At 29.4% G+C, this 15314-nt stretch overlaps 1 protein-coding gene and 1 pseudogene across 1 annotated transcript; both read left to right on the top strand.

The window, feature by feature from the left end:
- Window positions 1-9809: 9809 nt before the first annotated feature.
- Window positions 9810-11392, top strand: LOC122586745 (NAC domain-containing protein 79-like). The gene is made up of 3 exons (XM_043758735.1): window positions 9810-10143; window positions 10241-10518; window positions 10609-11392. The coding sequence occupies exons 1-3, from the start codon at window positions 9957-9959 to the stop codon at window positions 11170-11172; spliced, it is 1029 nt and encodes a 342-aa protein (XP_043614670.1). The 5' UTR covers window positions 9810-9956; the 3' UTR covers window positions 11173-11392.
- Window positions 11393-13179: 1787 nt separating this feature from the next.
- On the top strand, window positions 13180-13426 carry LOC122586750 (annotated as a pseudogene).
- Window positions 13427-15314: the final 1888 nt, after the last annotated feature.

Raw genomic sequence — 15314 nt, 5'->3', positions numbered from 1 at the left:
TATATGTATAGTTTCACTATATTTTGATAATTCAATGTAATCTTTATATATTCTAAAAAAAAACTGACTTAATAGCTTATTAACCAATCATAAGACTCGATTCCATTAAATCAAAATTTGATGATGTCATAATTAATTTATATTATATGGTAACAAGTTAATAAATAAATTATCAAATGGTCGAATTGTTAGATAAATAATACAAAGACAAGTCGATCACCTACAAGGATTACTACCTACAATTATTATTAATAAATTAGTGTATATTTAAGTTGATAAAGAGATAAACAGATACCTACAAGGATAAGTACGTACAACTAAAGAATTAACAATTTATATCTAAATTGGTAAAAGGAGATAAATAAATAATTAAATTAATAAACATATATTTTATAAATATAAATAGATTAGTATCAATAAAAAGAAGTAATATTTGTACCATCTTTTCTTTTATTATACTAAAGCACAGTTGCTCTAATAAATTATCGACCAATCACAGCTCTCGAATTTTAAAAGTTGACCATTATTTTTTCAATTTTAACTTTAATTTACACTTTTTTGTTTTTCATCACAAATTTACACTTTTTATCTAATAATTTTATGCAAACAACTACATACATAAAGCATTACTTCATTATCATTTGAGCAAATAATGGTTAACATTGTCAAATACTAATTAATAAAAGGGCATCACAAGTTGTATAGAATGGCAGGTCATAACAGTTGTACCGACATCAAAAACGAAGCCATACTTCCTCACCAACGTTTCGCACTAGTTTGGCCCGATTAACTATTCGCCCCAGTTATCTTTATTTAGATCTAAGGAATGAACCGAACTTTGAATGCACATATACTACAATATGAACTTGAATTCTTAAGTCTTCAGCGCTAGCTAGCTTGACGCTTTTTAATATATCAATCAATATACAAGGCTATCTCCAATGAGGGTATCTTTAGATGCCTTTAGATATCTTTTGCCGTTGAATTTTGTTTAAAACTAAGGATTTTTTTTTGAAAGAAGCCCTTATCTAAGGGCATGCTCTTGCTTGTTATTACATAATATATTTTTGTTTTTGGTAGGAAATAAAATGATATGTAAGGATGTTTGTATAGTGGAGATAAATTATACGATTTGAAGAATTTATAAGGATTTATAAGGATTTGTAAGGATATGCTGTGGCAGCATAAGGACGTCTAAGGGCGTCCTTAGCATTGGAGATAACCTAATAATAGAAAAAAAGAAAGTGCTTAGTGCCGCCTTCCACGGGTTTTGAGCCCCAGTACTTCGACGGTGTATTGGGGAGCTTAAGATATAAGCAGACCTTACCTCCACTTAAGTAAAGAGACTGCTTCTATCTACTATCTAATGGTAAAAGATGCCTCCAACCTTTGCATGGGATGAGAAACAAACCCATGACTTCTGTATCCAGAGACCAAGTTGTTTACCATTGATCCAACCTTGTTTAATTTTTTTTTTATTAATCGATCAAACCTAAAACATAAAAAGGAATTATTTATGTGATTTGACCATTTCTAATTTAATTTAAGGAAAATGGTGTATCATTTATCCCCCTGAAAAAATAGCCTAAATATCCTCCTAATAACTTTAGATGGTGACATGTGGATACCACTAATTTCTTTTTTAATCTCACCCTCTGATTTTTTCACAAGTCATCATCTAAAAGTTAAGAGAATTTTTAGGTTATTATAATTAGGAGGATTAATCATTCCCTTAATTTAAAGCTTTATAAAAACATGGGTAAGGATTCCCTCAAGTTATTAAGAATTTGAGCAGTAAAGTTAGGAAGATCTTGACCTTTGAATTAAAAATAAAAGTCAAGATTAAATAATCATCTTTGAATATTAACCCTTAATTTAAATCAAGGGTCAAGATTTTTTCAACTTTACCGCTCTAAGTTATCCACCCCTAAAACATTTATATACCCACTAATTATTATTTGAGTCATCCATAGATTCGAGTATTTTATTTATTGGTATCTAATCCAACTCCTCGATTTGATTTGATTTGTGTATGTTGCCTTAAAGCTTTGCTAAAGTCAATTCTTTTTGAATTTGTATTTGTTTGCATGCTGTAATGTAATATAATGGTGGCTCATCAATCATCATATCATATATATATATATATAATATTCATAATTTATATTGTTTTTGTTGTCGAAGACACACGTCTGCCACGTCGATGCCTAATCATTTTAGTTTTGGCTCCTTAGCTTACGGGTTGTATGCCAATAAGGGCTTGACATGCAAAGCATGTCGTTTTTCATGCTACATGGTTGGTTGCTGATTGAAAATGAATCGCAACAAAGGTGGTCAAGATAGTCAAACAATCTGGGTCCGTCATTAGCTATCTTAAATTATTAAATATTTTTGTTCACTCAAGTGACTACTGAAACCACGTGTGATGTTACTATATACAATACATATACACAGAGACGACCTAAGATTTAACATTAAGAGGGGCTCAACCGTATTCTCTTCGTGATTGTTGTATACAATATTATGTGAAAGGTATAACCATCTAATAAAATGTTATTAAAATAAAATTTTATTACGATAGTTTATTTTTATGGACCCAACATAAAGATTTTACTTGCACTACCATGGCTAAATATAAAACATTTATAAATTGAGGGTGACTCGGTTCAAAAAGAACTTTGTACTGGTCGACTTTGAGCTATCCTTATGATGGAAAACATGAATGGTTGACAGGGACTAAGCACCCGCCAGTTTTCTTACTGGCTTCGCCCCTGCAAATACATAAGATATATACGATTAGGAGATTTTTTGATTACCCAAAAATGTATATTTTCTTAATAGATGATATATTCTATTAAAACATTTCTAATACACATACACCGAACTTTATATTTATGAATTTAAAAACTCCTACATTAATTCATACTAGTAAGGTTTGGCCCCGCTTTGCAAGGCTCCAATTGTCATGTTGATACAGTTTTGTTATGCTAGTTTCCTTGCGTCAACTTAATAATTCAAAAGATAAAATGGTGAAAAACCAAGAAATATCTTAAAGAAAACAAATAATGTTTGTGCGAGAAAACTAAGAAAAGCGAATCAAAAAGTTTGCAATATCTAATAAACACTTTAAGTTTGTGAAATAAAACAAAAAAAAAAACAAAGAAAGAAAAACCAAAATGTTATATTAGTTGAGAACACAAAAGCAAAAGAACTATGAAAAATATTGAAAAAAAACTCCAAACGGAATACGACATGGCAAAATTTGAATAGTGATGTGGGTATAAGATGAACCAATAAAAGAGAAAACAAATAAAAGCAAAAAAATGTGCAAGAAACCAAGAAAACCGAAAGGAAAAAAAATCTCGAACGGAATCCGATATGACAAAATTTGAGTAGAAACATGGGGTGTAGGTGGACCAATAGAACAGTGTCACGTGGCGGTGGCACTGTTAATCTTAGCCATTGAAATACATAGATAAATTAATCCTAGCCATTAAAATTATAAATCTAAATTTGGTAAATTTAAATATGGTAAAGTAACTTAATTTATTTAATGTGTTATTTAGTAATTATGGTAAGCTTTTAACATTTAATTTGCACCATCGGCAGTAGAAAAACACAATTGTAAAAAGAAGCATTTTATATTAAACTTTAAAATTAGTTAAGAATGAGAATTTAAAAAACAATTTTTTTGAAGTTTGAAATAATGACATGTTTAAAATTTTGAATTATATTATTTTAACATCAAACATTTAGCCATTTAATTCGGAAAACATTCTCTAAAATATTCAATAGTGTTACTTTCTTAAATTTGAATTTTTGTCATAAGATATAACTATTATCTTAGTTGACATTTTAATGCTTACAATTAAGAAATTTAGCCTCTTTCACTTATAGCAAAATTGATATATTAGTTTATTATTATATGGGTGATGACGACCAACATTGTAAAGTGTAAACTATCGGTTTAATTTATAATTGTTATTTGTTGGTGTAAAATTTGAAAAAGAAAAATGTTAGAAAAAAAAATTGTATTCGGGTGAGGGTGACGTCGACAGTCCACTTCATCAATCGTCCAATTTAAATTTTTTAATGCATGGGTTTAGGCTAGCGTTTTCGGATTAGCGGGTTGAAATACTCAACTCGAACCCGAGTATATATGAAAATCAACTTGGAAATCTCAAACAAACCGTCCAACCTGTCAAACTGAACCAAACCACAAACCCCCAAAAAATCGGGTGGGTGGCTTGATTTCAGGTCACACAGGTTGGTGGGTTGATGATATGAGGTTATATAGGTTGACGGGTTGATTTCAAATCAAATAAGTTGTAAGATGTCAGATCAAGTGAGTTGGTGGGTCGACCTAATAAAAAATATTAAAAATTTTTTAATATTTTTTGGATGACAGGTTGACCTTTTAACCTAAAAAGTCAAACTGACCCAAACCCAAAAAAATTAAGTAGGCGGGTTACCGGGTTGAGAATTCACAGCCTTAGCCCAGTTTTCCGAGTTGGTTTCAAGTCAAATTTCGGGTAAGGTCGAGTATATACAATCTTAATATATAATAACCCGACTCTATATATGTTATATCGAAAATTATACAAGTTAAGACTTTATTTTAACATTATGCTTGATTTTCATAATAAATTTTAATTTTTAAGTAAAAGACTTTTTGTTTACTTGATAACCCGGTCACCGATCGGGTATTGATCTAATATATATTGTTGGTAGAGCATAGAAAAAAAAAATCTACTTTTAATCTACACCATTGAAAATAATTAATAATGCATCCTAACCATTTAAACTAAAAGTCAAACTATAAACATGGTAAGTTGTTATATTTAGCAATACAGCTAGCAAAGTAGCAATGTTACTAATATAAAATGAAAAAAACGCACTGCTTACAATAATAAAGAAAAAACACGGCACAAACAAATTTTAAGATTTCATTAGGCTTTGTATAAAATGTGTATTTTTTTGATATTTTGGATACCTTTATAAATGGGTAAGAGATTTATCTATGTTATTATAAAAAATATAATTATTTTCTCCTCGTCACAATGAATCATAATTTTGACAAATGAAATGCTTATAACATTTATTTTTCTTAATATGATGTTATTGCTTTAACTAATTATTAGTGTTATTATTCATGTTTCTCTCGATTTTATGCACGAACAATTGATTTTATATATAACAGTTAATAACTAAAATTAATATCTAATTGTAATATAATTATATCGGGTTCGGGTGAATGGGTTGGTGGGTTGAAAATATCCAAGCGAACTCGTCCTAATATCAAAATTGACTTAAAAATCTCAACTAAAACTTGTCAACCCATGAAATCAAATCCAACCACCAATTCAAAAAAAAAAAATTGGTTGGCGGGTAATGGTTTACTGGATTGATTTTAGCCTTTGAGGTTATATGGGTTGCGGGTTGGTGGATTGAAATCAAGTAAAATAGGTTGTGGGTTGTTGGATCAAATGAGTTGATGAGTCAACCTATTAAAATGTTTTAATAGAAAAATGGGTTAACGAGTTTATCTATTAATCCAAAAGGTCAACCCGATCCCAACCAAAAAAAAAAAAAAACAAGTTGACGGGTTACCAAAAAGAGATATCACAACCCTATCCCAGTTTTTCCGGGTCGGTTTAATGTCGATTTTTTGATAGGGTCGGATATTGACAACCTTAATATATATAAAACCGACTTTATATATGTTATACCAAAAAAATATACAAGATTCTTAACATTAAGCCTGCTTTCATAATAAACTTTATTTTAATATACTATAAGATGTATATTTTCGCAATGCATGATAAATGCACTATATAAGTTTACTGGGTAACTCGGTCACTGACCGGGTATTAATCTAATTATAACTTGGTTGAGTGCGCATACACAAAAAAAAAAAACTTATCATAGATTAAAATCTTAATTTGAAATATATGCATGTTAGATGCACCTAATTATCTATGTATGAATATGGATGTGGACATATTTTTTTTGAACATTGGACAGACATCAATCAGGCGATTTATTTGTCATGTGTTAAGTGTATGTTAAGCTAATTAATGAGGCCATTACTATTCTTTAAACTTCGTTTAACCTTGTGTTAGCTTTTTAAGATTCAAATTAAATATTAAATATAAAAGAATATATGTGGAAGAAAAAGATAAGATAGTAGTGATGTCAGGAGAAAACTAAATCTATACCCGGTCGTTGACCAGGTTAGAAACAACATATATATATATATATAACCTTTCTTATTTTGAAAACCATTTTTTGGTAAGAACCATGAGATATCTCAAATTATATATATATATATGGCTACCACTACAAAGAAAAAAAAATAAACAATGTTTTGATCTAAACCATTGAAAATAAACCAAGAAATTAATCTCCACCATTAAAATTAAAAGTCAACTTTAATATTTAATTATGGAAATAATGCATTCATCATAATTAAAAAACCAATTAGTCATTAAGAAATAAATTGTGGATAATTATGGTGCATCAAGTTGGCGTTAAAAAAAAATGCATCTATAATAAATTTATGTTATCCAAAATTATGTTGCTTATTAGTTATGAAATAAAAAGAGTTCATATAAAGTCCAATTAAAACATATGGAAAACTTGATTCTATTTAAATAAATAAAAACTAATTTAATACTAAGTACAACAAATATGTCATTTGTCAACATTTACCTTTAAAAAACGTGAAAAAATTTGTTCACTTTTCCACACTTAAAAAAGTATATAAAGAACTCACATTTATAAATATGAAAAAAAAATTAAAAATTTTAGTTTTTTCACACTTATTATTATATGTTCACATTTAGAAATGTAAAAAGTCAATTTGTAACATTAAATTTCTTTACGCGAGAGGAGTGGTAAATTTCTTTACGCGACAAGAGCGTGAAAAAATTAGGTGTTACAAATTGATTTTCACACTTCTAAGTGTAAAAATCAATGACAAATGTTCACACTTCTAAGTGTTAACATTTTATTAATACATTTATAAGTTTGTAAAAATTATGATTTTTAAAAATTATTCACACTTTTAAATATAAACTTTTTCTACACAATTTAAATTGTGAATCAATTAACATATTTCATTTTCCTGGGATTGTAGTTCAATCGGTCAATTGTGAATCAATTAACATATTTCTTCACACTTCTAATGATCAGGCGATTTATTTGTCATGTGTTAAGTGTATGTTAAGCTAATTAATGAGGCCATTACTATTCTTTAAACTTCTTGTAACCTTGTGTTAGCTTTTTAAGATTCAAATTAAATATTAAATATAAAAGAATATATGTGGAAGAAAAAGATAAGATAGTAGTGATGTCAGGAGAAAATTGTATAATCTAAAGACATTTGGAACAAGCATGATATATTGACAATTAAGATATTGTAAATGACGTACGAGATCTATCAAGGTTAACTCTATATATGAGCATTGAGATCAAAAAACAACCAAGTTTCATTTTGAGATACGAAAATGGTGAATTTGAGACTTTGATCGATCGAGTATATATATTTACTATTCCTAATATCCGTACGATGTACGGTAAACATATAAATCGTATTATAAAAAAATTCGAATATGTCTCATACATGATTTGTAAGTATGAAATAAATTATGGTTAAAGTAAACCGATGATCGAATTTAAGTTATAATAAACAGTAATGATAAATACGAGTATAATATTGTCTAGTTAATGTTTTGGATTTACCTTAAGGTTTTACGATCACATCAAGATTGAAACTTATAACTATAGCGGATAACGGCAAATAACTTTGTGATTTCCGATCATAAAATCAAATTTTTTAAGTATTCATGTTATTAACTTATATAAGTAATAGGAGTTGAATAATTGAGAAAAAAAAGGAGACAATTTTATTAGTGAGAAAACGATCGATGAAATAAAGTTATAATGTGTTTTGTATGTATAAGATAAGAGTTAAAGTTTAATTCTAAGTTTAATAAGGAAATTGATTCTATATGTAATTTAAAAAGCTTATTTAATAAAATAAATAAATTAAAAAGACCCGTGTCGATCAAGGATTACGTCACGTGTCGTTTCAAGAACATCTTAATCCTGTTTTAGTTTATTGGTAGATAACATTAACAACGTAAAGTATATACATCTATATGCATGGTGCATTAACCTTTTATTTTTCTAAAGTGACATACTAGCTAGCTAGTTCCAAGTGTTTTGTGATTTTCGTTGATATAAAAAATTTAAGGCTCTTTAAAACATAAGGTCTAACGCCCTTATTTTAGTTGCTTATCTTCTAGCCATTACTATCCATGTATTTTGTGAATATAGCTAGATACCACTTGAGAATTGAGATATGTTGGATCGATGAAATGTTAGTTATCGAATGAAAAATGAATGAATATCAGATTGATATATATATATATATATATACTGATTCATATGTTTATTGACATTAGTATTAAGATGAATAAGTTTGTGCGGTAGAATAATGAATATAACCTGTATTTTTTTTAAGAATAAATATAGCTTTTGTAATTTTGACAATTTTGAGTCGAAAATATTTTGTGAGCAAATATAATATGCTAGAAATGCAATGCTTCTGAAATTTTCTTCTAAGTATTTTTAACGTTTTTTTTTATAATTAGCAAGGAGGCAAGATTAATTAATATTGATATCTCAAAGTTAATTATTTAATTGCTAAAACAGCCACATGTATTATCATAATCTTATAATGATAACGACCTTTCTATAGTTTAATCGTCCAAAATTCTTATTATCCCTTAAACAACATATTTAGAAACGAGTATGGTACCCGCGCAATGCGGCGGCGGTGGTAGGGAATGAGGTCTAGAATATTTTATGCCTAGATTTTTTATAAATAAAAATTTTTCTTAACCCTTAATCTTACCAAATAAAATCAAATAGATAAAGGACATCTTAATTGTTAAAATTGAAAACTATAACTTTAATAAAAATAATTGATCCACTAACATTAATCTTAAACCGTAAATACTAAACAAACATGGGTGACCACTTTATTTGTCAAAAAATTAGTTTTTTGTAATAATATTAAATATTAAAAGAAAAAAATAAAAAAGGTAAGTTCAAGGGTAAATAAGTGATTTTAAAGACAGAAAACATTTATTATAGAGGGGGGGGGGGTGATTTCTTTTGAATAATATCTCATATTAAGTGTCATATTTTGATTTTTTCAGTTTTTTTTCCAACTTTGACCGTTGTGTTATATAATACTTGATATAAAATATATAAATAAAACTTTACATTGATATAACTTTTATCAACTACTATATAATAAGAACAATGATATTTAAAGTCAAAGTTATAAGCAAAAAACTTAACACGCCAAAATATGACATTTAAATTGGGACGGAGAGAATAACAAATAATCTCATATCTTAATTAGGGTACCAAATTTAGTGCTAATATTTATTACCGTTTTAAAAAATATAATAAAAAAAAAATTTATGAACTTTTATGCTCTTTATTTGTTCAAAAATAATCTATGTTTCGTAAGGAAAAATATTACGGAGTACTTTTTTTTTTCTTCTAATTTTCCTCTAAGATAAATGTAAAGAATATGAAAAAAATTACACTTATAATCTTATGTCCTCCCCCACATGAAATTTGAGCTCTCTAGCTAAGTTGTTCAATCTGTTTCTTCTTTTCCTTAAAAACACCTCAATCTTTTAGCTTACACTATCTCTTGGCTTTACTTTTTAAGTCATGCATGGCTGCTTTTTCCCACTTCTTCAATGATTTCCTATAGCTTTCATCACCAAACCTCCCATCCCATATATATATTCATTCAATTTTCAAAAAAGTATTTATATAAAGTGAGCTCTTTGATGAAGAACCCATATGACAACTTGGCCTAAAAACTCATCTTTTTTAACAAGTTTTTTCAACCTTGAAAGTGTTTTTAGAAGATGGAGAAGCTCTCTAGTCATGAACAAGAAGATGATCAAATGGATATGCCACCGGGATTCCGATTTCATCCAACAGATGAAGAATTAATCACTCATTATCTTTCGAAGAAAGTCTTGGATCACAGTTTTTTTGCTAAAGCAATTGGAGAGGTGGACATGAATAAAATCGAGCCATGGGACTTGCCTAGTGAGTTCTTTAACTTATATCTTTCTTTGTTTCTTGTTTTATCTAGATTATGAATGATTAAAAATCTTCAACTTATAGACGTTTTTTGAACGTAAAGGAATGGCGAAAATGGGAGAAAAAGAGTGGTACTTCTTTTGTCTTAGGGATAAAAAGTACCCAACTGGATTGAGGACAAATAGAGCAACTGCGGCAGGTTATTGGAAAGCCACCGGAAAAGATAAGGAGATATTTCGAGGGAGATTGCTTGTTGGAATGAAGAAAACTTTAGTTTTCTACATGGGCAGGGCTCCCAAAGGAGAAAAAACAGATTGGGTAATTCATGAATATAGACTAGAGGGTAAATTCTCTATGCAAAACTTGCCTAAATCAGCCAAGGTTTTTCCTCCCCTGTTTTTTACTCTGTTTTTCCCCTGTTTTCAATATATTCTGTTGTCTAATCCTTTGTAAAATAAAATTGAAAAGCAGAATGAATGGGTGATTTGTCGTGTGTTTCACAAATCAGCAGATGGAAAGAAAGTCCACATTTCCGGGCTTATGAGGATGGATTCGGGTTGTCTTGCTGCTTCTCTGCCACCATTAATGGACTCTCTGCCATCTTTTGGAGGCAGGATCACTAGCCCAAATATATCCGAGTCTATTCGCGTACCCTGCTTCTCCAATCTTATTGATATTCACACAACCCAAAAAACCATGATCAATAGTTTCATCAACAATCCACTTTTCCCATTCGACCCGAACACAAATTTATTGCCCGAAAGCCATTCTGATCCAAATATGCGTCAATTTCCTTCTAGCTCACCATTTCCTGTTCATGATCAAGCAATCTTAAGAGGTTTGATAGGTTCTTACAGTCACGGGTTGAAGATGGAGGCAGAGCTGGCAACTGGGCCACATGAAACAGGGCCGGGCTCGGAGGAAAACATTATGATTTCGCCGAATCTTGAAAAGGGTAAACGAGGAATTCAAGATCAAGAAGCCCCATCAACTTCAACTGGGCCAATTGATTTGGATTGTTTATGGAATTATTGAAATCAATAATTATCAACAAATAAGTTTGTTACTCAAGATAGAATGAACAGATGCATAATGGTTTGTGTGTTTGATGCTGAAATCTTGAAATGGGTTGGATTAAAACAAACATTATAAGATGATGAAGATCTAAAGAAGAATATAAGAAATTATTATTATTATACATAAGATAAGATGATAGTAGTTGTTTTTGTAATTTATGAGGTGATTATAGTTATAATACGAGTATATCGTTTTCATTAGTTATTATTTTATGATGATATGTAAGATAAGATTAAGATTATTTTATTGTTATGAGATATTTGAGGTATCCAATTGGTTGGTGATCGATGTTGTTTAGGTCTTGACATTCGTGATTTTATTTGATGATATTAGTTACTACTTACTAGTATTTGCTTTCGTCAATATTTTGAAACCCAGTTTTTATGTTGACTTGGTTTAATGGCTAGTGTTTGGTTCACTCGGTTTAGCTAACTAGTTAGGATACACACACACATATATATATATATATAGATTTTGATCAGAAATAATATCAAATACTTACAATTACTATAAGGTGATCGAGGTTTTCAAGTCGTTCAGAATAAAAGTCAAGGTATTTTAATTTTGGATTATTCCTTTTTCTCATGCATAACTAAATAAGTTATGTTAGTAGCATCTTTGTGGTGGAAAGTGGAATAACGGTTGACATAAAAGATTAAAAGTGGTGTGTATTTAGCAAGACATGCAAAATGATATGGCTTGATGCGCGTCCGAGATCATGGATGACTTTTTATATATCTAAATATGTTCGCAAGTAAAACGTATAATAATTAATATGGTAAGCGTGAAAACGGGTTACCTTTTGTTTTGTTTTTTTTTTTTTTTTTTTCCCTTTCACATACATGATTAAGTAAAGAGTTTATAGAGTTGTTTCAACTTTCAAGTTGGGGATGATGGATATTAGCATTACTAAAAGAGTAAAAGTCTAAAACCACGGAAAAGGTTAAACGTCCTATAATTAAGCTATGAGATGAGAAGAATGATATGACATTGGAGTATGTTTAGAATTCTTATGTATAAGGTTTTGTTTACACATAATGCTCATATAACACATTGTTTCAACACTAAAAAAAATGTATTACATTGAAGTACCTAATGCTAATATGCTGGTACATGAAGTCGGCATTGATAAATTATGGCAAATCTTAATGGGTCAGGCTGCTCGCTAATGTTTTGGTTGAAGAGATATGAGGCCATTATAACTTAATTTGTGTTGAACTGGTATTTCCAATTACTGTACAACTATCGTATATATATACTCTACATTTGTAGTTACAAAAATCATATTTTATTTGGAAAAATTGTAAATAAGCAGTTTTATATGAGGCCATTATAACTTCATTTGTGTTAAACAGGGATTTCCATTAACTTATTAGTTAGGAAACTACTTTGTCATAATATTTCTCAAAAATCTAAGTTATCTAGTATACTAGTCCTAATACCCGTATGATGCATGGACTAATTTTATAAATCGAAATATATTTTATGTATTATACCTATAAGTTAATAATTTAATTATACCAATCCATACAATTTTCATTAGGGAAAAAATCCATAAAAAGGTAATCTTTTTACCCAAAATTCCTAATAAGGGGAACCTATTTATGTTTCGTTTATTAAAAGGATTTCATTTTTAAAAATTTCCCAATAAAGATAATATCGTTAGTTTTATCGCTAGTCTCCCATTAAGTGACATGTTTGCATGCCATGTCATTAAATAAGCCTACGTGGACATCTCATGTAGCATTGCATAAGGGTACATTAGTCATTTCACCCTCGTATCTCTTCCCCAAATCATTAATTATTGATATTTCTTTTCATTTATAAAAATTAAAATGTAAAAAATGAAGATATATCACATCGGTTTGGTTGACATCTCCGTCACACACATACACACCCCTTCCATCTCCATCACACGCGCCACAATCATCCCCAAATCAAAACCCTCATCACCACCAACAACACATGGCCAGCTTTCAGAGAGCCGTGATGGGCGAATCACCCACAAATCTAGACGACTAGGATAGCGTGGAGTACTGGTCAAACCCAGAACGTATCGGGTGGGTCACATAGCAAGGCGAGTACCATGTATTTTATACCTGATTATGATAAGGAGAAAGAAGACTAGATTAATTCGATTCGACGGTCGGATGTTCAGCTTTCGAGATCTGTTACCGATAAGCAAATTGTTCATTATGATAGTAATAGATGATGATCATCATCTGTTAAGGAGATTGTACAACTTTTAGTGATTGTTTGTTTTATATTGTTAAGTATATGTATATACACGATGGAGAAGTTAATACAAGTTGCAAAAGGAAATAGGAGGTTTGAATTTATCATCCGTGTGGTTGTAGGCCCAAAGACGGACTACTTTCGTATTTGGAGGAAATTACGGTTGGGGGTAGGAAAAAGATTATAGTGATCATGGATTATATATGGGATATGGTTGATCTAAATGAGATTGGTTTAAGTATAGATGTATTGGTTGAAATTTTAAAAGGACAGTGGAATGAATAACATTTGGGAAAAACAATGGAATGAATAATGGTGCGAAGATTGTGACCAAAAAATTGATTGGAGAAAAAGATGTCGTTGGGCGGAGAAAAGTTTGTGAAGATGATGATGACGTGTACACGCCAAGTCCGTAGTCCACATGGTCTTTTATTAATGACGTGGGATGCAGACATGTCATTTAACGAGTGACTAACGATGAAAACTAACGATATTACCTTTATTGAGAATTTTTTAAAAATAAAATCCTTTTAATAGGCGAAACCTAAATAGGTTCCCCTTATTAGGAATTTTGGGTAAAAAGATTACCTTTTTATGCAATTTTTTTCCATTTTCATTATGATTGAAGATAAAACATAGTTATATAAAGGAAAAAACAGGCTAGCTAGAAAAATAATAAAATTAATAAGAACATCCAAGTACTATTAGTAAAACTAAAGTTGGAAGAGGATTGGGATTAATATTCTTATTTCTATTTAACCTTTTTTTTTTTATATTATGGATTAACTACCGTAAATAATATATTATTTATTTAATGATACATATTATTATATTGTAAGTTGAATATTTATTTACTCGTAATATTTAATATAGGTAATATAGAAATTGATAACAATTACAACATAACTAAAAGTAGGAAACATATTTAACAAAATGTAACATATGTCGTATCTAAAATACTTCAATCTTATGTTAGTATATTGGTAGATATGTTTTTGACATTAACCCTTTATAATATGAGTAATAATTTCTTACGTTTTTGTAACGAATCAACCTTCCGAACTTGCTCACATGAAATTTTCATAAATGGAAAGAAAGAATCCTCTACGAAATTAATCACAAAATGCCATCAAATTGGTTTTTGACTATTAAGAATTCAATCATTATCAGTTTGTTAGAAATTCTTTTTGTATCACGTCATAACATATAATGGTGTTGTTTTACTTTACTCTAATTGTAATCTCTTTATATGTTACGGCTCCATGTAATAACAATAGCTAGAGGTGTAAAAACAAAAGGTCGATAAGGTAGAGGTGTAAAAACAAAAGGTCGATAAGGTTGTGTAATTAGTCATAATAGGTTTGAAAAATTAAAATTGTTTATTTTGAAAAAAATTGCATGACAAAATGATCAGTTGAATGTAGGAATCGTTTTAATGTAAGTTGATTCAAAATTATAAATAGAGAAAAAAAATAGTTAACCAATAAACCCATTTGGATATTACTATCTAACAAAAACCTTTTGGGTTTTTCCCCAAATCAACCAATCAAACCTTAAATATAGAGAAATGGTCTTTACACAATATTTTTTAGTTATACACAATACTGTATGCATTATACAGTTGTATAATACAATTATATAATGCATATATTGTTGTATGGCAAAAAAGTAATTGTGTAGAGATCAACTCCCATATATATAAAGCAGACTGCAATGTGATTTTTCAATAACGATTTGACCAAATTGCAACATTAGGGATGCATTTTTTTTCTTTGTTAGAAAAACTTTTTATGCTATAAATTTATAGTAAGGTAATCCATTCTTGGTGGTCTTCATAGCTTGCTTTCACGACATATGATTACAAA

Source organism: Erigeron canadensis, chromosome 2 (genome assembly GCF_010389155.1).
Source record: "Erigeron canadensis isolate Cc75 chromosome 2, C_canadensis_v1, whole genome shotgun sequence".
NCBI lineage: Eukaryota > Viridiplantae > Streptophyta > Magnoliopsida > Asterales > Asteraceae > Erigeron > Erigeron canadensis.
Note: the sequence above shows the minus strand (reverse complement) of the source record. Positions and strands in the feature narration are given on the sequence as shown.